Source organism: Lathyrus oleraceus, chromosome 4, assembly GCF_024323335.1.
Source record: "Lathyrus oleraceus cultivar Zhongwan6 chromosome 4, CAAS_Psat_ZW6_1.0, whole genome shotgun sequence".
NCBI classification, from domain to species: Eukaryota; Viridiplantae; Streptophyta; class Magnoliopsida; order Fabales; family Fabaceae; genus Lathyrus; species Lathyrus oleraceus.
Genome location: NC_066582.1, coordinates 446,018,341 through 446,043,367, shown reverse-complemented (window position 1 = coordinate 446,043,367; position 25,027 = coordinate 446,018,341). Strand labels below are relative to the sequence as shown.

The following is a 25,027-nucleotide window of genomic DNA, read 5'->3' as shown; positions in this document are numbered from 1 at the left end:
ATAGCAAAGAGTGGAGAGAAGCTATGAAAGTTGAAATGGATGCACTTGAGAAAAATGGAACTTGGAAGTTAGTAGAGCTTCCTAATGACAAAAAACTTGTTGGCTGTAAATGGGTATTCACCCTTAAATACAAGTCCGATGGAACACTAGAAAGGTATAAAGCAAGACTAGTAGCTAAGGGGTACACACAAACATATGGGATTGACTATCATGAGACTTTCTCTCCTGTCGCAAAAATGAGCACTGTCAGAATTTTGTTATCTCTAGCAGCTAACTATGGATGGAATTTGCAGCAATTCGATGTCAAGAATGCTTTCCTACATGGCAACCTTGAAGAGGAAATTTACATGGAGGTCCCACCTGGGTTTAACTTTGAGAAAGACAAAGTTTGTAAGCTAAGGAAGGCCCTTTATGGACTGAAACAGTCCCCTAGGGCCTGGTTTGGCAGGTTTACCACTGTGATGAAAGATATGGGATATAAACAAAGTCAGGGAGATCACACTTTGTTTACTAAGCATTCAGCCTTAGGGGGAGTTACTGCACTAATTGTTTATGTGGATGATATAATTGTAACAGGAAATCATCAAGCAGAAATGGATAGCCTAAAAGTGTGTTTGCTAAAAGAGTTTGAAGTAAAAGAGTTGGGCAGATTAAAATATTTTTTGGGCCTTGAAGTGGCACACTCTCGTCACGGTATTTTCATCTCTCAACAGAAGTATGTGCTGGATTTATTATCTGAAACTGGTAAATTGGGATGCAAACCAGTAGAAACTCCAATTGAACAAAATCACAGACTTAGTGAATTTGTTGAAGATGCAACTGTGGACAGAGAATCCTATCAAAAGTTGGTTGGAAAGTTAATCTATTTATCTCACACTAGGCCAGACATAGCTTATGCAGTGGGAGTGGTGAGTCAATTCATGCATAATCCCAAAGAAAGTCATCTTAGAGCTGTTTACCGAATTTTGCAATACTTGAAGGGCACTCCTGGAAAAGGAATTCTATTTACAAAGGGTCAAGGAATTACTTTGGAAGCCTATACAGATGCTGATTATGCTGGATCAGTAGATGACAGAAGATCCACATCCGGATATTGTACTTTTCTTGGAGGAAACTTGGTGACTTGGAGGAGCAAAAAACAAAACGTTGTTGCGAGGTCAAGTGCAGAAGCAGAATTTCGGGCTATGGCTTTAGGTATTTGTGAACTCCTATGGCTGAAAATAATTCTACAAGACCTAAAGATTGAATGGAATGGACCCATGAAACTATATTGTGACAACAAGTCAGCAATAAACATTGCACATAATCCAGTGCAACATGATAGAACGAAGCATGTCGAAGTAGACAGACATTTCATCAAGGAAAAATTGGATAGTGGGACAATATGTATACCATTTGTATCAACTGGAAATCAGCTGGCAGATGTTCTTACAAAAGGATTAAGTGGTTCTACATTGCAATCTATTATCGGCAAGTTGGGAATGAGTAATATCCACTCTCCAACTTGAGGGGGAGTGTCAGAACGAGCTGTACATGTGTTAATTAGTGATATATTCTATAGTTAAATAGGATTAAAATCCCATAAATAGGATTTGATTAGCTGTGTATGTATTTATAGAAATTATTGGTCCTTACTTATAGAATTGATTGAGGGAAATGATAAGTATTTATTAGGAATTTCCTTTCCTAAATATATTGTATTCTATTTAAGAGCACAGGCTGCTCTAATCAATAATAAGAAAAATTATCTCTGTCAATGTTCAATAAAAATGCCACATTTTAAAATAAAAACAAGTGATATAAATATAAGCCCATATATTATATATGAATGTCAATGATTCAAAATTCAAGTCATACACCAAATGGCGAAGAAAGTTGTGGGATAGACAAAGTTGACAAAAAAAAAGCGGCTGGCTAATGATGGCATCAAAGCTTATCTTAGATATGCTATTGAACCAATATATCTATTATTTGACCTGTATTAGGCCACACTTCAGATTTCTAGTCCTCTTGGGAATGAGCTGTGGGTTGAGACCCCTGTTATTCCACCCGATTAGGCTACACTGCAGATTTCCAATCATAAGAATGGGATAAGAATGGGAGGGTGTGTTGAGAGTTTTCCATCAACTAGGAGATATGAAGTTTGGATAGTACTCACCTTACAAGTCAGATTGTTGAGTTAAGTTAGTCCTCAAGCCCAAATTTTAAGAACATCATTAATAGTTTCTTATTACTTTATCGATGTTTGATATGACAATCACGATGGCATCCACCTTATACATTAATAGACAAAAGAACTGCAAAAATTTGACTTATGTCATTCTCTTGCTGGGATCTGTGCCTGTTAAGTGCTAACTATTAACTTCTGTATGTATTTTACATATCTACATAAAGTCAAATAGTATACTAACTAGACTATTAATAATAATGTATTCTTGCACGCCATTGTACTATATCGTATATACATATCTGTTGGAATTTCCACCTTCATTGCTGTCCACCTTTAGTTGCTTAAATTACGGTATTTGCCTTGTCTTCATTGCAGCTTCCAACACCTTCTTTATGTTGGGTTTGAAGGGGTGGATTTAGTCCCACATTGCTTAGAAATATGGCCGGTGTTTGTGTTTTTAAGTGGGGGAAATCCTCACCTTACAAGCCGGTTTTGTAAGGATGAGTTAGGCCCAACCCATACATTCTAAGATGGTATTAGAACCTATTTTAGATCAATTGTTGTTGGGCTTCCCGCATTGTCCATGCTTCAGCCTCATTGAGGTCCAAGCGTGAGGGTGTGTGTTAGAATTTCCACCTTCATTCCGGTCTTCCCTTAGTAGCCTAAATTGTGGCATTTGGCTTGCCTTCATTTGCAGCCTCCAACACCTTCGTTTGTTGGATTTGAAGGGGTGAATTTAGTCCCACATTGCTTAGAGATATGTCCTGTATTGTGTTTATAAGTGGGGACAATCCTCACCTTACAAGCTGGTTTTATAGGGATGAGTTAGATCCAACCCATACATTCTAAGAATATCAATGGTGCTTAAATCTTTATAAAAAAGGCCTTTATCATCTAAACCGATTTTACATGATCATATCTTCTTCACAGGAACCACTCAGAATTTAATGATTTCCACTCCAACCTTCCACCATTTTAATAGCCTAGAACATCATTTTCTTTTAAAAATCTTAGGCTTTTTTCTATCAAGCTAACTTGTTTGCGCATATTTTCTTGAAATAATGAATCTATCAATAATTATATATCGAGCATCTTTTATCTTGAAAGCTTTATTATCTGTACAATTGCTGGATCTATAACTGCCCCAACCTTCTTTTGATGGATTATTGGTTTCTCTTTGTAGCTTACACCCAACCTGCAGTGTTTGTCACTGGGTGAGAAAGAATTGAAGACTATTTCGCGAAGAAACCGCTTGCACAAATTAAAAGTTCTTCAGTTGGCCTGCTTTAATGTTGAATCAGGTGTATTTCCATATACATTCTTACAACAGGTGCCCAATATAGAGAAGCTTGCGGTGTCGTTGAGTTCCCTCAAGGAGATTTTCTGCTTTCAAGGACCTGATGTGGTCTATACAGAATTCCTATCCCATCTGAAAGTATTAACATTGGAGTTACTTACAGAGCTTGTTTCCATTGGGTTAGAGCACTCTTGGGTTGAACCCTTAATCAAGAATCTAGAAACATTGGAAATAGCTAGATGCTTTCGTTTAAGGAACATAGCAGCATCCACTATATGCTTCTCCAATCTGATGCGTTTATATGTGTCTGACTGCCGTGGATTGGTAAATTTGTTCACACCCTCAACAGCCAAAAGTTTGGTTCGACTCAAAACGATGGAGATAATTTGTTGTGAATCAATACAAGAGATAGTGTCTCATGAGGGTGATGCATCAGATAAAGATGAAAAAATAGTATTTAAGGAGCTCCAGGCTTTGTATCTTAAAGATTTACAAGAACTCAAATGCTTTTATTCTGGGAATTTTACGGTGTGTTTTCCATCCTTGGAGCAAGTGTTTGTAATCAACTGCCACAAGATGGAAACTTTCTGTCCAGGTACCGTTAATGCAGACAAGTTGTCAGGAGTTAAGTTTCAGGATATGTCTGATGCTGTCCTATTGGACATTGATCTCAACTCTACTATACAGAAGGAGTTTCTAACACAGGTATTTTTAACTTTCTTTTTTCTTTTTTAAAAATAGAAACTTTAATGTATTGAATACCTTCTTTTACCATGTGGGTAATCAAGTCGATCTATTCTGATTATTATAGTTTGCAAAAATTACATTCTTGTTATAATTTGACTAGGTGAAGCCCAGCTCAGATGTTGTAGTAAAAGAACAGGAAAATGAGGTTGATGGTAAAGACAGTTTATGAAGAGGAAGGAAGTTGTCTAGTGGTCATACTATTTTACTTTATTAATATATTTGGATATATTCCAGTGTTTCTGTTTTGTGTTTAAGAAAAATAAGTATGCTTCTGTAGTGTAAGTTGCAATTTTTTGATTGCTCATATATTAATGTAACAATGTGTGTGATTATGTGAGTTATTGGCATACATGAAGAACAAAGGAGAACTATATCAGGGATGGTATTGTTTTATATATGTACTGTTAAACATATGAAATATCTGTTTTGTTTGTTTACTCTTAATTTTGTCCATTTATTTCAAGTTTTAATTCAATTTCACATGAAGCTATCATCTCTTCAGGTTCTTCCAACTCCTCAGGCTCCATTTCTAGCCCTTTCAGTAATATAGGCTCAACACTATAATTCCCTATGGCACACTTCAACTGGGAGATATGAGAAACAACATGCACACAAGCAGAATCTGGAAATTGCGTTTATAAGATACAACACCCACTCTTTCAAGTATTGGAAAGTGTCCAAACTCCAAAGTATCTTGGAGATAGATTTTGATTAATCTTTCTTGCCACAGTTTGATGTTGATGAGGTCTCAACTTCAGGAATAAGCATTCTCCCACTTCAAAGGCATAATAATCTTTCTGTTTCTTTGTCTACATAACGCTTCATTTGTTCATGTGCTCGTTGTAAATGTCTTTTCAGCTGTCGGAGTGCTTCGTCTCTGTCCGCTAACTCTGCTGCCACCGCTTCGACCATTGTTTCGCCATATACATAATTAAAATAGCTTATACATAATTGTTTATCATAGCAAATACTTGTGCTATAAACTCTTTATCCAAACAAAGTTTAAAATGTATTTGTAAACCATAATACTAAAAGACATTACTAATGAACCAACAAATGTAAAGGAAAAAAAATGTACAGAACAATCTATCAAAATTTAAACAAACTTTACTTCATGCTCCCAAAAAAAGCTCTATTTTAAAGTAACAAACATTATTTCTTTTTCTGTTAACAAAACTACATTGCAGACCTATCTAATCTGGTATACCATATTACAACATATACAAGATGTTCCTACTATTCATAAGCTCCTACCACACACTTCTTAAACTAGTTCACACCAACATCAGAGTTAGGTGTGTATAATGTAATGTTCGACATTGTCACAAAATCGTTGTAATTTACTGATTCACCTGAACAATTTTCAACCACTTAGTCACATAATCTTTTAAGCCAAATCCCCTACTAGGCCTCAAAATTTGCTTAAACAATGCCATTTTCGGAACATTCCAATGCTCCACATGCCTGAAAATTTTTCATGAACTTAGACGATTTCCAAAATGATGACACTAATTAACTGTGCATTAGTCACCACAATTGAACATTTTCTCACCTGCATACTTTTCCTGATTGTGCATCAAAATAGTATTCTGTGTATCCAGTTGCTGCAACATATATTAACATGGTTAAAAAGTAGGTGTAGTAAATCAATTTTATTTTGTTCATTGATAACTCATTCAAGTATAGGGCCTGAAATTTACCAGAAAGAATAGGCCTCCAAGGAAAGGACAAGACACAGCTGAATCGCCAGTGACCGATTCCTTTATCCTAGAATCGGATGTATATAGTCGGATGTTTAGCATAAGTAGCATTTATTCTAAATTGTATGTACATCAAGCGTTGCAGGGTAATCACAACTCTAATCGCGACTACAGTTATTAAAACCAAAGTTGCAAAACTCTATTAGAGAAAGATATAGAGAAGTGTTAAAGGCTATCCTCACCTCAAAATCTTCCCATTTCATAAGATTCATATTTGATTTCTCCAAAAGGGATCCAAAATTAGTGCAGTTTCTTTTGAACCGCCGAAGTCCTTTGAAAGATCCTGCAGGGTCTGCGAATTCACAGTCCTCTTCATATGCATTCAATGTGAGATCTCCTGAGAGGGTTAGGAAGAATATATCAACCATGTGAATCATCTTATTATACTCAAACTATCAACTAGCATATCTTTAAAAGAATTTGCCGTGTTAAACCATCTCAGTTGATAGCTACGCAGGGACATCAATGGAAAAAATTGTGACTGAATTTGACCCACATAAGATAAGAAAATAAGCATGATCAAACCTGTGACAAAATAAGACCTTTGGAAGTCTTGTTTGATTGTGTCCACAACAGAGACACGATCAACGGTTTCAAGAAGTCTCTGAGGAGAAGCTTTTTCTTCATCAGATGAAGAACGGAAAACAGAAGCAGCAATGCCTAGAAGCTCAGAACTATACCATGCTACCTTAAGAAAAGCGTTGTTCTGTGGTTGAGACTCTTGATTTTGGTTTGTTCCGTTGCATCGAAATCTATGGATTCTGGTTTTATTTTGATGATGGTGTTGTTTTGGTTGAAAGATTAAAGAAGTGTGGTGATTGTGAGTAGTGTTGATTGAGGTGATGGAAGCAATAGCAAAAGCAGCCATTGCCATGAAAGTAGACAATACAAGAGAACAAACGTTAGAATGCTGTCAGAATCTAACTAACTTGCCTTGTTTATTTAAATATCTGAGTTTCTGATTAATGATAGCCACAAATAAACAATAGAGATATTTTTAAAGATCATTTAAGAAAAAAGAAAAATTATACCATCTATTATTTCATAATATTTGTCCCTCCAATAAACTCTAATATTTCACCTATCTTTGTCCTATTTATTAAACAAATAATAAATAAATAATATATAATAGTTTTATTTAATTATTTATATTTTAAAAAAAAAGAAAGAAGTCACAAACTGGACTATAGTAATTAGAAACTAGTTACATCAGAGTACGGGTGGCAAAACGGGCCGCCTCGCCCCGCCTAAAGTCCGACAAAAAAGAAGCGGGACGGACATGTCCGCTAAGTTGAAATGGGCATGAAAATCTACCCCACTCCGCCAAGGTGACGGGTTGGCGGGCGGCGGACTTGCCCATATTTTTTTATTTTATTTTATTTTCATTTTTTAAAGAAATTAAAAGACTTTTTTTTTTTTATATTTCAATAAGAAAACATCAAACCAACAATTAGAAAGTATAAATGGCAAAAGACTAAAACCATCAAAGTATTACCCTTCAATCAAAAATAAAACCTTCAACAAGTATTTACCTAAAATAGAAGTAGAATCATCAACAAGTATTAACTTTCAAGTTTCAACCAACCAAAATAAATATTTAAGTTAAACCATCAAACAACCATTAAACAACCAAAGTTTAAGTTCAACCAACCAAAACCATAATAAGTATTAAGTACAACATCAAAGTTTAAGTTTAACCAACCAAAACCATAATAACATTGCCTAACAAAATAAGAGTGAAGCATTCTAAAACTAAATTCTAATCATCAAGGTCAAGAATATTAGATACACTCTTAGAACAAGTTGAACCTTCTTTTTCATGAATATTATTATTGGACCATATTTTGTTTTCAAAATGGGTCAAGGACACTTTTTAGGTAGTTTTTTTTTTTCGATTTTTTAACAGGCTAACGGGTCAACCTCGCCCCATTATGTATTCCGTCCTATGGTATTTTTGTTTTGGCGGGGCGGGCGAAACGAGTAGGCGGACTCAAAATCCTAACCCAGTCTGCCATTTTTTGGGGGGTGCACGGGCTAGTCCAGCGGGCCCCGCCCCGTTTTGCCACCCCTATACTAGAGGTGTGTGGTGTGACCATAATAAAGTGATTTTTTTCAGTCACCTTCTGTTAAACTTTACATCTCATGATTTTTTATAATGATAAATTTATCTTTTTTATTATTTACCTTTTAAATTTTTATATTTTCTAAAAATATTTTTCTTTGTAAAAGTCGGAAGAAACAAAAAATTATGCAATAAAGGATTTTTATGCATTTTTATCAGACATTTAAGATTCCGATATGACTTTTTAGCAGATTTTTGGCAAAAATCCGAAAATCTCTTGAAGTTTAACTAATTTTTTGCAAAAATTTGGAAACATTTTAAAATTTTACCAATTTTTTAAGAAATATCCAATTTTTTTTTGACATTTTGCCAAGTTTTTAGGAAAAATTCAGAAATAGTTTGCAATTTTGTCGAATTTTTAGGAAAAATTTGGAATTAGCTGGATTCTAACGTTGGAATCGGAGTTTTCAAAATATTCGGAAAAAATTGTAGTTTATTGGATTTTTTGAATAAACCTAGAAATATGGTAATTCAGTATGCTTTATTTGCGCGGTTATGATCTTGATGGTTTCCCTGTGAATTTTACTCAGTTTTTTTTGCCACTAACGTAATATGTTTTCCATAAATGTTTAATTTTTAAGTAGTTCAAATAGACTTATGATATCTCTGACATTGATAATTTATTTTGTATATGTTATAAACAATATGATATTATTGTTGTTACTATTCGTTCCAATACCACAAATGGGATGAAGGATGAAAGATAAATTGATTATGGGTTTGAGAGATGAAGAAATTCAAGAAGAAGGATGTGATTGCATGAAATTATAATATGAAAGTGAATGTCCATTTATGCTGAGATTTGTGTCAAGTGGAAGTGGTTGGAAGGTTATAGTTAGGTGTGGGTTTCACAATCATATACTATCTAAGAACTTAGATGTGAATGACGTATTAGGTCGTTTAAAAGATCATGAAAGAAAGTTTGTGAATGACATGACCAAATACAATATGACTCTCAGATATGTAGTTGCTGCTTTGAAAGATATAGATCCAGAAAACCTAACGAGCGTTACCCAGATCTACAAGGCAATGTCTACATAGAGGACAAGCAAGAGAGGTTCGTTGACTGAAATGCAACATTTGTTCAGTCTTATTCATGAAGATAAATACATGTACTGGACAAGAAACAAGGACTCTTTCAATATTGTTGTTGATATCTTTTGGATGCACCCTGATTCAGTGAAGTTGTTGATAGGAGTGTTCATGAGTACGAACTAACCCGCGAACCCACTCACCAACCCAATCCAATACTTATTTTTACCCAACCCAATCATGTACGGGTCCAACCCAAACAAACTCATTCAATCCCATTGGTATTTTGTTCGGGTGACAGATTTAAAATTTTAAAACTGTGAACCCGCGAACCGAACTCATTGACATGTCATGCTATTTTTATTTTAGTTTTTTATAAACTATCTAACATAATTCTTACAATGCATATACATTTTTTTAAAGATAATTATAGTCTTTATTAATGATAAAAACTTAAGTCTAAATCAAATTTGAGAGATCAATTTCTTTTATTCAAAGAGATCTTACCCTTTAAATTATATTTTAAATCATTTATATTTTCTTTTGGAGTTGATTTGAATTGTGAAAGACTTTTTAGGTATTAAACAATACATTTTATTTGAATTAAATACTAAATTTTTTTAATGATTTTGTAATGTTTTTGTAAAATAGATGTGTTGATTGAATTCATATTTTATTTAGAATTTGAAAATTATATTTAATGGATGATCCACAAACTCAACCTTGCCCAACCCACTGATGAGCGAGTTGGTTTGGTTCAGATTTTGTCTTAGAAATACGGGTTGAACATTCAACCCAAACCAAACACCGTTGATTGGGTTGAGTATTAGATTTAATCAAACTAAACCTAACATGTGAGAATTTGGATCGAACTCTAGTCTCAACAAGGGTAACTTCTTGGTTCGACAAAGGTTTAGCATGTAGTCGAAGTCTGTTGACATGTTGATTCTACATACTGTAGTCGAAGTATGCTCAAGCATGTAGTAGTCGAAATTGCTAGAATTGTTAGCATGTCGAATTAGACCTTTTTGTTTAGTCCAATTGTTTAAGTTAGCTTAGTAGTCTATAAATATACTAGTTCTCTCATGTTATTGAGAAGAGTTTGTTGTTGTTATTCACTTGTAATCTTTGAACCCTAATTGAGTAAGGGAATAGAAAAACAATTTTAACCAACTTTGAATCTTTCTCTTTCTTCTTCCCTATTCTCTCTCTTTCGTGAAATTCTAATAGCTTTTCTTGTGTTTGTTCAAGAAACTCAATCTTTCTCATAGTTTCAGTTTGTTCTTGACGGTACTTCGTTGCAAAAAACTGGTGCGATGAGCGTGGAAAACAAGATGTCGTCAACAAAATATGATATTGAGAAATTCACTAGTGTGAATGATTTCGATTTGTGGTGCTTGAAGATGCAACCCCTACTCATTTAGTAGGGTTTGTTAGAGGCATTGGAAGTATCAGAGAAGATGAATGTTTCCCTAACAGAGAAGGAGAAGAAGATGATGATCAAGAAAGCCCACAATGTCATTGTATTGAGCCTCGGTGATAAGGTTCTCTGACAGGTTTTGAAAGAGGAAACTGCAGTTGGTGTATGGATGAAACTCGAAGGTTTATACATGACAAAATAATTGGTCAATCGTCTCTACCTGAAGCAATATTTGTATTCATTCAAGATGAGTGAAGAGAAAGTCTTGGTTAAGCAGCTGGATACATTTAACAAGTCGTCTCTTGATCTTGAGAATATCGAGGTCAAGATTGATGACGAAGATAAAGTGTTACTGATGTTGTGTGTTTTACCTAAGTCCCGTGCTCAATTCAAAGAAACTCTCTTTTATGGAAGATATTATTTGACCTTTGGAGATGTTCAATCAACCTTGTACTCTAAGGTTTTGAATGAACGAAAGGAGCACAAGCCATCGATAATTGGTGAAGGTTTGTCCGTTAAGGGGAATCCTTGAAGAAAGATGGTAAGTTTGAGAAAAAGAAGGGTAAAGATCTACATAGTTCTTATGGTGGTAATGCTCCAGCTATTAGATGTTATCGTTGTAAGAAGGATGGTCACACAAGAAAGGTGTGCCCTGATCGATTGAATAATCATGGTGGAAAGGATAATGGTAATGTAACCATTGTGCAAGATGGTTATAAATCATTTGAAGTCCTGGTGGTTTCAAGAAGTGACTCTAACAAGGCGTGGATTATGGAATCAGGTTGTACTTGGCACATGATTCCAAACAAAGACATGTTTGAGGAATTGCATGATCAAGATGGTGGATCAATGTTACTGAGAAACAACAAAGCCTGCAAAATTGTAGGTATTGGATCTGTAAGATTCAATCTCCATGGTGAGTCAATAAGGCTATTGACTGATGTCAGGTATGTACCTGAACTTAAGATAAATTTGATTTCTCTTGGTAAATTCGACAAGAAATGATATGTTTTAAAAGGAGGGAAAAGTATCCTAAGGGTAATGAAAGGGTTGAAGGAAGTCTTGAGAGGCATGAATAAACAATACTTGTATACCCTTGAGGCTTAGGTTGTAAGTGGTTTACAGATGTGACATCCAAAAAACATGTGTCTAAGATTGAGATATGGCATAAAAGACTTGGCCATGTTAGTGAAAGAGGCCTGGTCGAATTATCGAAACAAAATATGTTGTGTGGTGACAAGGTCGAAAAACTAGAGTTTTGTGAACCTTATGTATTTGACAAATCCTGTAGAATGAAGTTTAATAAAAGTAAACAAAGTAGACATGTATTATTTGATTACATTCATGCTGATCTTTGGGGGCCTGCAATGTAAAGTATTTTCTATCCATAATTGATGATTATTCCATAAAGTTATGGATATTCATCCAGAAGACTAAGGATGAAACTTTTAGAAATTTCAAAAGTTAGAAGACCCTGGTCGAAAACCAAACTGGAAAAAAGGTCAAAAGGTTGAGGACCGACAATGGTCTTGAATTTTTCAACGAGGCTTTCGGTAACTATTGTGTTGCGTCTGATATTGCAAGGCACAAAACTACAACATGAACTCTCCAACAAAATGGTTTGGCTGAAAGGTTTAATCAAACCATTCTGGAAAGAGTGAGGTGCATGATTAGTGTGGGATTAAAGAAGGTGTTTTGGACAGAAACTGTTGTGACTGTACCATACATGATAAATAGGTGCCCCTCGGGATTAAAACACCTGAAGAATTATGGTCGAAACACCCACCTAATCTCAATAGACATAGAGTAATTAGATGTTTAGCCTATGCTCAAATTAGGCAAGACAAGGTCGAACCTAGAGCGTTGAGATGTATGTTTCTTGGATACGCTGAAGGAGTCAAATCTTATAGGATACGGTACCTAGAGCCAAGTCACAGGAGGTGTATCACAAGTCGAGATGTGTTTTTCAATGAAGTAGAAATGGCATTCAAGAAAACTGATGATGTTGGTCGAAATGTAGAGATCTCTGAAGAAAAGATGGAACATGGAGAGATTCTTGTCGAGGTGGAGCATGTTGATGCTGAATTGTATAACCCAGGTGAAGTTGAAGAAGAAACAGAAGTTGCTGACAATGGTGAGGAGACTGATAACGACTACATGCTGGAAAGAGATAGATTGATAAGAGTCATCAAGCCACCTTAAATACTTGGTTATGTAGATCTTATAACATTCTCTTTAATATCTACAAGAGAGGTCATTGATGAAGAACCTAGAGATTACAAGAAAGTTGTGAGGAGTCAAAACAAGACTGAATGAATGAAAGCCATAGATGATGAGATGAAATCTCTTCATGATAACAACATTTGGGAGTTGATCGAGAAACATTTAGGGGCTAGATTAGTCAGCTGTAAGTGAATCTTGAAGGTTAAGGAAGGAATCAAAGGAGTTATGTAGAAGATATTTAAGGAAAAGTTGGTTGCTAGGGGGTTCACTCAAAAAGAACATGTCAACTTCAATGATATGTTCTCATCTGTTGTAAAGCATAAATCCATTCGAATTTTGCTTGCTATGGTGGCGAAGTTTGACCTAGAACTTGAACAGATGGATGTGAAGATTGCCTTCCTGTATGGTGATTTAGATGAAACAATCTTGATGAGGCAACCTGAAGGGTATGCAGAAAAGGGAAAAGAAGATTATGTGTGCGAGCTGAATAGGTCGTTATATGGCCTGAAACAATCTCCCCGATAATGGAATGTGAGATTCGACAAATTCATGTCACAAATAGGTTTCACTAGGAGTCAGTTCAACCATTGTGTTTACTTCAGATTTCGACTTGGAAATCACTTGTTATTTTGTTTCTTTATTTGGATGATATCCTCATAGCAAACAACAGTGTCGAAGATGTTACGCAGGTAAAGGCTAAACTTGATAAGGAGTTAGACATGAAGGATGTGGGAGTAGCCTCCAGGATTCTTGGAATTGACATCTGAAGAGATAGAAAGAATTCGAGATTATGATTATCTAAAGAGACATACCTGAAGAAGATTCTCGACAAGTTTGATATTTCGAATTCAAAGGCACCTACCATCTTTCTTTGTGAACTTTCCTACCATCTCCACCTTGGAACAAACTCTACAACATTATGAGAACAAACTAGATTTCTTCATGCAGCTTTATCAACTGTATATAGTGGAAAAACTTGCAGCTTAGTAATGTCTTGGTGATTATACCATCAACATTGTCATTAGTCAAAACCTTAAGCACTTGGACTTCTCCATGATCGATTATCTCTCTAACGAAATGCAACCTCACATCGATGTGCTTGATTTGCTCATGATAGGTTGAATTCTTTGATAAATGTATCACACTTGGACTATCACATTTAACAGTAATAACTCGACCTTGAAGTTTCATCTCCTTAGGAAAACCTTCAAGCCCAAATACTTCTTTCACAACTTTAGTGAGGGAAATATAATATGCTTTAGTGGTTGATAAGACAACGACCTTCTGAAGTGTTGCTTTCTAGCTGATTTCCAAACATAGCGAATACATATCCAAAAATAGATTTTCTGGAATCCATACAAAATATTATTTTCTATTCACCAATAATATCTAAGGGCCATTTTGGCATGCGTTGACATCGACTACCCTGGGTGTTGGTTATTCGACATGTACAACTTGTTGTGGTTTCGAATTAATAGATACTGGTTGAATGGGCGCTTGAGGGGCTCCAAAAAAATCAGAAGTTTAACCCATTTGATGTGCTAATTGCTGGTAACTATGATTGGTGTTTATCATCAAGGATTTAAACACAGTACCAAATTCTTGTGTTAGCATGTTAACCATGTCATGGTTACTTTCATCCATATGTTGCATCATAGACTGGAGGGAACTAGTGGTTAATGATGGCATAACTTGAGGGATATATCCTAACCCTCCTTGAGATTGTGACATTCGACCAAGGTTGCTTATGGTAGATCCTGATGCTAAATATGGATTGGTAGGGAATGCAACAACCATTGCATTATATGCATACATATATGCACTAGGGTGTAGGTCTTCCATCATTGCAGTTGGCATTCCACGAGGTTGTTCTCTACCAACGGGGGTAATGTAAAATTCAAAGGAAAAGGAGGCCTTTGGTTTCCTATATTATGTGTAACCCTGAGGGTAGTTGGGACACTAGACATTTGTGGTGGTGAAATTGCCACTTCTAGTGATATTGTCGAAACAAACACTTGACTTATGACATCATGATTTTCTCTAACAGAAGCCGAAGTTCTTGCATTACCAACATTCGATCCGACTAGTTATTCTTTTGGGTTTGGAGTATTATTTTAGGCAGGGGGTTGTTTTATTGTAGGACGAGTCATTTCAAGAAGAGTTTTACCACTCCTTAGACGCATATACACTTGACAAATGAAGACATTTCATACATGAAGAACAAAAATGGACAATAAAAACACAACAATTTTCCAAAAAGTTAAAACTTTTTTACACAAAAGGATCCCACTGGGCATGCTAATTTGTTTAATGGTACTTTTAGTAAACAATCACGAATTTGGTTCACTTACGAGATTAAACTGTAAAAAATCTCAAAGATAATCTTTGAAAAAAGCGTAAAGAAAGATGTTTGTGGCTGATACTTAAAATGCTTTAAAATTAACAAACTGAATGTAAATGCAGAATTGATTTGAAGAGATAAAGTAAAGAAACAAAATAATAAATGTCATAAAAGAAATGCTTTTATCCAAATAACTTTAATAAAGTTAGAATATGTAAGTAGACTCATACGTTTCTCACAAATTGTTTCACTCCGTGACTTGAATACTTTAGTTTATAGAAAATGAGTAAAATTTGGCGACCTTGATCCCATACACTGAGATTGACTTATATACTAATATAGTAATAATCCCCGACAACGACTAGATCCTAAGGATCTAACACGTATCCGACTATCCAGGCTTCTTCTCTTTGACTTATTGCCACACGTCTTCAAATATAAAACTACTGAAAACATCATGTTGATAACTGTATTGGTAACTGCTTTGAACCTCTCAATTGCCTCCATTGAGAGTCTTTGATCGACTCCTATAATGTTGTTGAGATATCTCCACTTTAAAAAGTCTTTTAACTTTTAGAATATCCTAAGTCCCTAACATCTGGTGGACGTGTTGATCTCGACCTTGTTGAAGAGCTGATTTACCCTAATCCCTTTGATATTTAGGACATGTTTCGAAGAGAGAATAATTCTAATCTTGTGGATATGTTCCTAAGACTCCACCAAACCAATCTTTTCCTTGACTATTTTGATAGGTTAGTAGAATCATCGTAGTCGACATAACTAGTATGTCTAAGCCTTTAATTAAAGCTCTTGACACTTAGCAATCTCCAACGTAAATATTACCATTCTTTGTTGACTTTCTTCAGTTAAATTTTACAGGATAATAACAAGTTAAGGTTCTATAAAGGTTTTGATAATGAAAAGTGAACAAGAAAGAATAAATCACAAGCATCATCAACCAAGAAGCAAGCCCAAGACCAAGTGTTCAAGTTTTAGTTAAAAGAGCTAGTCAAAGTTAAACCAAGAATGAGCTAGAGTTGTGAAGTTGTGAAAGGTCGCATGCTCCCGTGTGTCATACCCTAATTTTGTCCGGGCATATTTAAATTTTTGTAAAATCGATTTCATTTTTAATTTGCATCATATGTCCAGCATGACATGCATTCCATCATGAATAAATTAAAATATTGTTACTGGTATGGTATTCTGCCAAGAAGTGTAAATGAAGGGTGAAAAAGTCAACCTCATTTATGGTTTGCTATAATATATATTTAGAAACATTATTGATTAATCATTTTTTTAGCTTTTGATTTGATGAAAGATAGACCTATTTTTTTTACTCACTTTATGGACTCTAGTTTCACTAATAATAACTCTTATATGCTATATTAACTTTGTAAACAAATCGAAAGAATATGTGTGATTTCTACTATTTGGTCACTTATGTTTGTGTTGCTTGATCGAATTTATGATTCGTGGGTTCGACTTGTATATGTCGTTATGCCACTAACATTTCAACAAATTAATAGAGTATTTCACCGCGTTATGACTTTGCGGATGACATTGATAATGTTGTCATTTCGCACAAACCGGTTTGAGCACATTACCACCAATTCAATTCAACCTTCTTAAATCGACATCGTCGCCTACTTCTTTCTCTTTTAATTATAATTAATTAATTAATTAAATTTTGTTTAATTAGTTAATTATGATTAATTAATTTTAATTAACTTGGTTATTTGATTCAATTAAATAATTTTGATAATTAATCTTAATTAACTTTAATTAATCATTTTAATCAAGCTTTAATCAATTAATTTTGTTAATTAAAAATTGACCGACTTATTTCATCATCATTTTCCACTATTGTTTCATAATCATTTCCAAAACCATTTCAATTTCATCAATTCTAAACCACTAAAAATCACACAGTTCTTGATTCCAAGTCAAGCTCATTTTCAAACACCTTTGTAAGTTTATCGATTTTAAAGCTTCGCCATCAACCTCACATAGCTTACTCTTGGGCTTTCTTACAATGAGACCTATTAGGTTATTAAACCTCGATCTAATATCGAGCATTTTTATTCAAACTCAATTAAAATACCCAATCACAATCAAATACCATTTCATTTGGAAATGAAAAGGGGGATGGTTTTGAGTTTTCAACTCCACTCCTCGATTATTTGAATACGAGTTCTCTTACTCGGTTAGTCAAATAGTCGTTATGTCTAATCCACTTAAGCAAATCAAAACATTGTTACAATAATAAGAAATGAAAAGGGAGATGACTTTGAGTTTTCAATTTTTTCTTCTCGATTATTTGAATACAAGTTCTCTTACTTGGTTAGTCAAATAATTGTCGTTTCTCTGCAAACTTCCAAACCAAGATTAAATCAAATTACTTTCATAATAACAAAATAAAAAGGGAGGTGACTTTGAGTTTTCAAATTCTCTCCTCGACTGTTTGAATACGAGTTCCCTTACTCGGTTAGTCAAATAATTGTCATTTCTCTTAAAAAAACCTTAAACCATAATTAAATCAAATTATTTTCGTAATAACAAATGAAAAGGGAGATGATTTTGAGCCTTCAACTTCTCTCCTCAATTGATTGAGTACGAGTTCTCTGACTTGGTTAGTCGAACAATTGTCATCTTTCCATAAACATATAACCTAATCAAATCATTTTCATAACAAACTGTACGAAAGGGGAGATGGTCTTGAGTTTTCAATTCCGCTTCTCAAATGCTTGGATATGAGTTGTTTTACTCAGTCATTCGAGTATTTTTCGTTCATACTAAAATACGTCAACCATATACCATCTTATTTTCATAAATATTCAGATAAAACAGAAAATGGTCTAGAGTCTTCTATTCCTTTTCTTGATTATTAGGATACGAGTTGTCTCACTCGATTGTCCGAGTATTCGTCATCCGTTCAAAACACTTTAACTATTATCAAATCCTTTCTATAATTAAGGATGAAAAAGAAAGTGGTCTAGAGTCTTCTATTCTCTTTCCCGACTATTAGGATACGAGTTGTCTTACTCGACTATCCGAGTAATCTCCATCCAGTCAAAACACCTTAATCATTATTAAATCCTTTTACAATTAAGGATGAAAAAGAAAGCGGTCTAGAGTCTTCTATTCCCTTTCCCGACTGTTAGGATACGAGTTGTCTTACTCGACTATCCGAGTAATCGTCATCCAACCAAAAACATCTCAACCAATCAAAACATCCGACATATTAATCCAACTTGTCACCCCCGTGTGACTGAAACTCTTTTCAGAAAGAACACTGTTAATCCTTTCTAATGCGCACAACAAACCAATGCTTAAGCCTCCGCCGAGAGTAGACAAGCCAACGTTTAGCCTTTAGGATGCGATCCAAACAGTTGTTCATTAAAAAAACATCAACCAACCGTAGTTCCCCGAACTACGAATGCTCTGACTTCCTTATTGCACCATAAGGATACGTAGGCACGAGATTGCGAGATCTTGGCGAGCGCACTAATAAAAAACCTCCCCTTTCTCCTTTCTGAGGTTCTCGTTCATTTCTATTTTCAACATTTTATAACCCAAAGATAACAAATAAACATAGATTAACACTCGAAACACACATTAGAACTAAAAGGTTCCCGTTGAGTACAACGGACGTAAGGGGTGCTAATACCTTCCCCTCATGTAATCCATTCCCGAACCCGAATATGGTTGCGACGACCATTATTCTATTTTCTAAAGGTTTTATCGATATTTTCCTATTCCTTCATTGGGATAAATAAAGTTCGGTAGCGACTCTGTTCGAACAACATTTTTTCCGCGACCATTGCGAGGAATCGTATTTTTCGAGATGCGACACCGTGCTTAATGTTTTATCTTGTATTTTTGTAATTAAAATGTAAGTGAATGAAAATTAAGTCTTGCAGTAAGGTGATGCGCACACAAACACTAAAAACCTTTTGAAAATGTGCATTTTTGTCTTAAAACTAATCATGACAAGTACTTAATCTATTAAGAAGCATTTCTAATCTAGAAAAAATCAATTGTCAAGTTGATTAGGGATTTCCTCTAATCAATTAAATCAAGAGTAACACATCCTCATTGATTATGTAGCCTTGTTAATCAATTAAGTGACGTCTCAAATTAGGGTTTCCTTTTCTGGCTTAACCTAATAGATTAGGAAGCGACAAGGGACCCATATTGTTACCTTTTTTAGCTAATTCTTTTCCAATATAAAATATTTCTTTCCTCACTTCTAAACACGCAAATTTCCTAGTTATCAACTCTTTTATCTCTCTCATTCTCCTTTCTTTTATATGTTTTATTCAATGTAAGTTACACAATTGCTGAGAGAGTGAAAAGCTTCACCTGAAAGTTGTGCTTTTCTACTGTTTTTTTTTTGAATTTTTTCATTCAAGAGCTTAGTTCTCTTGTGATTTTGTAATAGATTTGAAAGTTGTAAGCTAAACGTGTAAAAATCATGTTGGAAGGTTGTTGTGATGAACATGTGTAAAAGCTCAAGTTGTTGTTGTAAGATGGTAGGTTGAACCTGTATAAAAGCTCAAAGTTGTTTTTAGTGGAAATCTCAAGAGGAAAATCTTGAGGATTGGAGTAGGCTGCATGGTTTAAGCCGAACCAGGATAATCTTTGGTATCATTTTTCTTACCCCATCTTTTTATATTTCTGTCAATTATCTTTTTTATTGCTTAATCTTTGCTTATATTTTGTTTCTAATATAAATATGTTTTAAAATCAGCTATTTTTCTAAGTAGTTTTTGAAATCTGAATATCACAATTCACCCCCCCCCCCTTGAGGACTGGAGTAGACTGCATGGTTTAAGCCAAACCAGGATAATCTTTGGTGTCATTTTTCTTACCCTATCTTTTTATATTTCTGTCAATTATCTTTTTTATTGCTTAATATTTGCTTATATTTGTTTCTAATATAAATATGTTTTAAAATCATCTATTTTTCTAAGTAGTTTTTGAAATCTGAATATCACAATTCACCATCCCCCCCTCTTATGTTTAGATTCGCTTGTTCAACAAATGACATTAAAGTCTAACTCATGTTATACAACTAAGTACTTGATGATAAACGCGTTAAGCCATAGAGAGTATAATTATATTTATAATTGTAGCGACAGATGGCGACTCTGCTGGGGACTAGCTCCAAGCAAAAGAGAGTGAAGCTTAATTTAGTTCAGTTTCTCTATTGTGTGTTAATCTTGTTTATTTGTCTGTTATTTTTTATTATGCTATTATTATTCTGTCATAATTATTATATTGTGATTTATTGACTATGTCTCATTTGGGGTTCTCTGGTTGGTGATACTTTGTGAGATAGGCTCTCCACCCGAGTCTGAGAAAAACCATAAGATTAAGTTGGTGGTTGCGTAGTGGGCGCCCACAAGGAGTCTTCCTTGTTGGGAAGATACGAAGACCCCGCCTAGAGGAGATTCTCTTGAGATATTATTGCCCGACGAGTTTTCGTCACGACGATAGTATTCTCAAGTTGGATTAATGACTCTAGGGACCTTTTAACCCATTATATCCGGTGGTTATGTAGTATTTACCTGAAAATTCCCGGACTTATTAGGTTAATACGAAATCCCCAATCAGATGAGATCCCTTGGACGTATTACTATCTTACAGTAATATTTCCAACCTCGACCTATGACTCTGAGAACCTTGTTAGAACCCTGGACTCGAGAGTCGTGTAGTAGAATCCTCATGGAGTTTTCCTTGTTGGGATAATACAAAGACCTCACCTAGACGAGATCTTCTTAAGGATACTATTGTCCGACGAGTCTTCGTCACGACAGTGACGTCCTCAAGAAATATCCATGACTCTGGGAACCTACCAACTGTAGAGCCTACCCATGGGGTTCCATTAATCAGAGATACCTGTCATTTACCCGTTATTCTAATCCATCTGAGAACACTTTGAACTTGTGATCCTGAACATGTCACTACACTCATACCCATATCATTGCATCTGCAATCGTCATGCATTGCATATCATTTTCCACACAAAATATATACAAAAAAACTCATACATCCCTTGTCCATAACCCGCAGTCGATTTCCCGATGCTCATATCAGGCTTGAAGTAGCTCTTGGAAGGCCATGGATCCATTGGAGCAAAGTCACGTTGCATTAAGAGGAGATGTTGACTCGATGAAAAATCAGCTAGACCAACTTGTGGAAGCTATGATAGTTTTAGCAAAGAAGGAAGACAACATTCAACAGACTGTAGTTGTTGAGAATGTTATGCTAGCTCCAATAAATGGTCCTACTCAACCTCGGCTTGTGCGAACCCCAGTTGATAACTCTACTGTACTCTACTGTTCAGACAGGAAGACATCCTCAACACTAGCAATCGTTGGACTGATTTGTTTCTATTTTTGCATTTGTAGTTTCTTTGTTGTTAAAAGCTGCTTGTGTTTAAACATTGTTGTTTTTAATGGTAATATTGATGAAGTAATGATGCATGTTTTGAATTAATTATCTCGCATTCGCTTTTTTTTTTCTCTTATATTCAAAACAAAAAAATACATCAGTGTTTCTCCTATTCACTTTTCTTTATCATAACTTTTGTTTTAGCAAATATTTGAGGGAGGATGACGAAAACAAAATACCCATAATTGCTGACTGTATGCTTTCGGATAAAATCCTACTGATGACGTACATGCATTGTTTCAAATCCCCAAACACTGGAGAGATAAGGAGTTAATCCCTAGTCAACCACTTCGAGCCTAGAAGTAGGAGTTTTTTTTCGGATCTAAAAAACCTTACATTAAACCTGGGGCAGGTTAGTGTTCAGTTAATCTAACTACACATTCGGATTACAAGACGAAATATCCTGTCTGAGGATCAACCACATGATATTCTTCGCACACATCCTGAAGTGTCGAAGGAACCTTGCAAAATCCAAAAGTTATGTTGGTTGTTCTCCGAATGACCATTGACTTGGCAGTCACAAATTTTCAAAAAAAGAATAAAAAAAGCCCGCTAAGTCGATACCCCAAAATGAGACTTAGGCAAAAACCGGGGCAATCCCGATGGACTAAAAGCTTCAAAAAGCGGTCCATGCAAAAGTTAGGGATCAAAACAAAAATCAAAAAGAGGTCACGAAAACCCTCAACAGAATAAGACTCAGTGACCACCATATCAAGAATCAAAGGGTCACCAACATCCATAAAGAGCGAAATAAGTGACTGTCATTTCAAAAGATCTTACACTGCTGAAATCTCGTAAGAGTAAGTGTGTGTCAAATTAATTGAACGTAGGATTAGAGATCATCATGAAGAGGGGGTGGGTTAAAATAAACTTTGAGCCTTATATCTTTTTGTTTCAATAACCATGAACCAAGCCACGCTACAACCCTCAAAAGACCTAATTGAGGTAGGGTTATTTCCGAAAGCATATTACAACAAAGTTGCGTAAACTGACTCCTAAAGATTTGCTAATATTCAACATCAATGTCATTATTCTCGCTGTGTCTTTCACACTTTAAATTGCTAAATCAGCATTACATTTGGACCCATGGTCCACTCGTCACACATTATCACATCATTCAAATAAATTATTTTCAAAACTTGCATGAGTATCGCATTAAAATTACCATTTCTGAACAAACAATTTTAACTGTAAGTCAGTACTTAACGTCAGGGAAATTCCAACAATAAGGAACAATTAGAGGAACTTGGACATTCGTTGGTGTTGGCCCGAATCAAGACTACCTCATAACCCATGAATCAGGGGCATGACACCCAAAAACAGCAGTTGATCGGAGGATGATTACTCCAAGAATTGGTCAGTCTTAAACAGTCTCCGACATCTATTAATAAATGTGCAAATCATTTCAAGAATCAGTTGATCCAGAGAAAATCATCTTAGGACTCTATTAACTAGGGGCAGATCACCTAGAGGTTCTGTTGGCCAGGGGCATACCCCTTCAATGTTCAGTCAAGGTGAGTTAAGTCGCTTCAACGCTCATACTGGGGCAAGCTACCTCAAAAGTATAGAAAAGTAAACCACTCTGAGAGTCGATTAATCAAGGAAAAATATTTTCATGGATCAAAATTCTGGGGCAATCCATCTCCAAATTATGGTACAATTGCTTTCAAAATCCTTTCGAGGTAAACATTTTGCATAGACCCATCACATTGGGGCAAGATGAGCCATACAGGAGCAAGTCATCTCCCTGACTTCAAGTTGTTCAAGGGAAAGCTTTTTCACACGTCATCAACTGCAGAGTTCAAGATGAGTGTCGGGGAATCACGTTATCACCCCATAAAATAACCTTTTGACAGACAAAAGCCTTTCTGCAAAAAAGAACCTTCTCTTCCAATACCCATGCAGGGGCATTTTGGAAACCTTCCAATCATTACATAAATCATCATCATGCATTAGTCATGTCGCTTTGCTCTAGCGTAAAGCCATGCATATTGTAACACCCCGATAAAAATAAGATAATTATTTAATTTAAGTTAATATTATATTTATTAATTTAATTAAATAATTGGAATTTTTGGATTATTATTATTATTATTATTATTGGAATAATAATTATTGGAAAATATATAAGTTGGAAATAAGGAAAAAGAGTTCCATTTTTTTGGTAAAAAGTGTTTTCACGTGAAAACAGAGAAGCGGCTCAAAAAGAGGAAAAGGGCAAAGAGGCAGAGCAAGAGGAAGAAGGTTGGAGGAGAGAAAAGCTTGAAGCTTAAAGATTCGCCGGATTAACTCAGGTAAGGGGGGTTTATCGTCGTTTAATGGGTATTATGGGTTAACATGTAATGGGTAGTGATAAACCGTTGAATTGACCCTAATTGGATTATGAATGTTGAAAAATTGTGATGAATAGATGATGGGAAAACTGTAATTGAATCTGTATTTGTGTGAGTTGTGATTTCCCAAACGTATAGCTTTTTACGGAATCGGAATCGGAGGCCCGGAGGTTCTCCAACGGCGGAAAATGCGGAGAATTCTGCATTCTGCTTCGTGTTAGCGCAGGAACAGCTTTCTGTCTTGCGTTAACCGGTTAACCCAGGGTGTTAACCGGTTAACACTGTTAGGAATTGTGAGGTATTGCTGTTTTGCTTGCGTTAACCGGTTAACCCAGGGCGTTAACCGGTTAACACTGTTGTGGGTTGTGAAAATATTGTTGTTCTGTCTGCGTTAACCGGTTAACCCAGGGCGTTAACCGGTTAACACTGTTGAGTTTTGCCAGAAAGCGTGTTCTGTGTTGCGTTAACCGGTTAACCCAGGGCGTTAACCGGTTAACACTGTTGGAAATTGGAAAAATTAATATTTGAATAATGTGTGCATAATTGGTGTTTGGCCTATATTGGCGTATGATGTAATAGGGATTAATTCCCGCTGTTTTGAGCAGTATAGGTATTAGTGGATTGTGCTAATACTGTGATTAATTATTTGACATGATATGATGTTTTGATACATGTGCTGATGATGTGTGAAAATATGCATAATGTTGTGAAAGTATATATTATGCATGTGTTGGTGAATGGACTGTTTTATGGCTTAGAGTGTGAGCATATGTCCATTGTGGATTGTTGTTGATGATGTTGCATTGCTAGGTGAATTAGCATGCATATTGTGGCCTTTATGGTGGTAGCTAATTCCCATGGTGAGGAATTAGTGAGTAAATCTTTGTAGATTGTTGTTGATGTTTGCATGCTAGGTGATTAGCGTGCATAGCATAGCCCTTGGGGTGGTAGCTAATTCCCATGGTGAGGAATTAGTGAGTGAGTCACTAGGTCTCAAATGAGCGGGACTAGTGGGCTTGGTAGCCGTATCTGGATTTGATCGGTGAGGTGAACTATATGTTCACGAATAGTCGGTACCGCATGCATGGAGTCTCATTGCATAATGTATGTATGACGTATAATATGA

General features: G+C 35.4%; 2 protein-coding genes across 2 annotated transcripts in view; one reads left to right on the top strand and one right to left on the bottom strand.

The window, feature by feature from the left end:
- Window positions 1-4,651, top strand: part of LOC127076002 (uncharacterized) — a 33,958-nt gene extending 29,307 nt beyond the window's left edge. The window contains exons 8-9 of the mRNA XM_051017552.1: window positions 3,354-4,172; window positions 4,315-4,651. Coding sequence (XP_050873509.1) covers window positions 3,354-4,172; window positions 4,315-4,383 — 888 coding nt within the window. The 3' untranslated portion in view covers window positions 4,384-4,651. The remainder of the gene's footprint in view (window positions 1-3,353; window positions 4,173-4,314) is intronic.
- A 650-nt stretch (window positions 4,652-5,301) lies between these two features.
- LOC127076003 (uncharacterized) lies at window positions 5,302-6,919 on the bottom strand. The gene is made up of 5 exons (XM_051017554.1): window positions 6,500-6,919; window positions 6,157-6,311; window positions 5,915-5,981; window positions 5,767-5,818; window positions 5,302-5,678 (listed from the first exon to the last, which is right to left on the bottom strand). Exons 1-5 carry the CDS (start codon window positions 6,846-6,848, stop codon window positions 5,555-5,557), a joined length of 747 nt encoding a protein of 248 aa, XP_050873511.1. The 5' UTR covers window positions 6,849-6,919; the 3' UTR covers window positions 5,302-5,554.
- Between the last annotated feature and the right edge of the window lie 18,108 nt (window positions 6,920-25,027).

What these genes read in the sequence shown, in the direction of transcription:
- LOC127076003 (XM_051017554.1), bottom strand. Translation starts at nt 6,848, where the DNA reads ATGGCAATGGCTGCTTTTGCTATTGCTTCCATCACCTCAATCAACACT. An exon ending in TTGGAGGCCTATTCTTTCTG is followed by an intron (nt 5,819 to 5,914) that starts GTAAATTTCAGG and finishes TATATGTTGCAG; the next exon opens with CAACTGGATACACAGAATAC. An exon ending in CAATCAGGAAAAGTATGCAG is followed by an intron (nt 5,679 to 5,766) that starts GTGAGAAAATGT and finishes AAAAATTTTCAG; the next exon opens with GCATGTGGAGCATTGGAATG.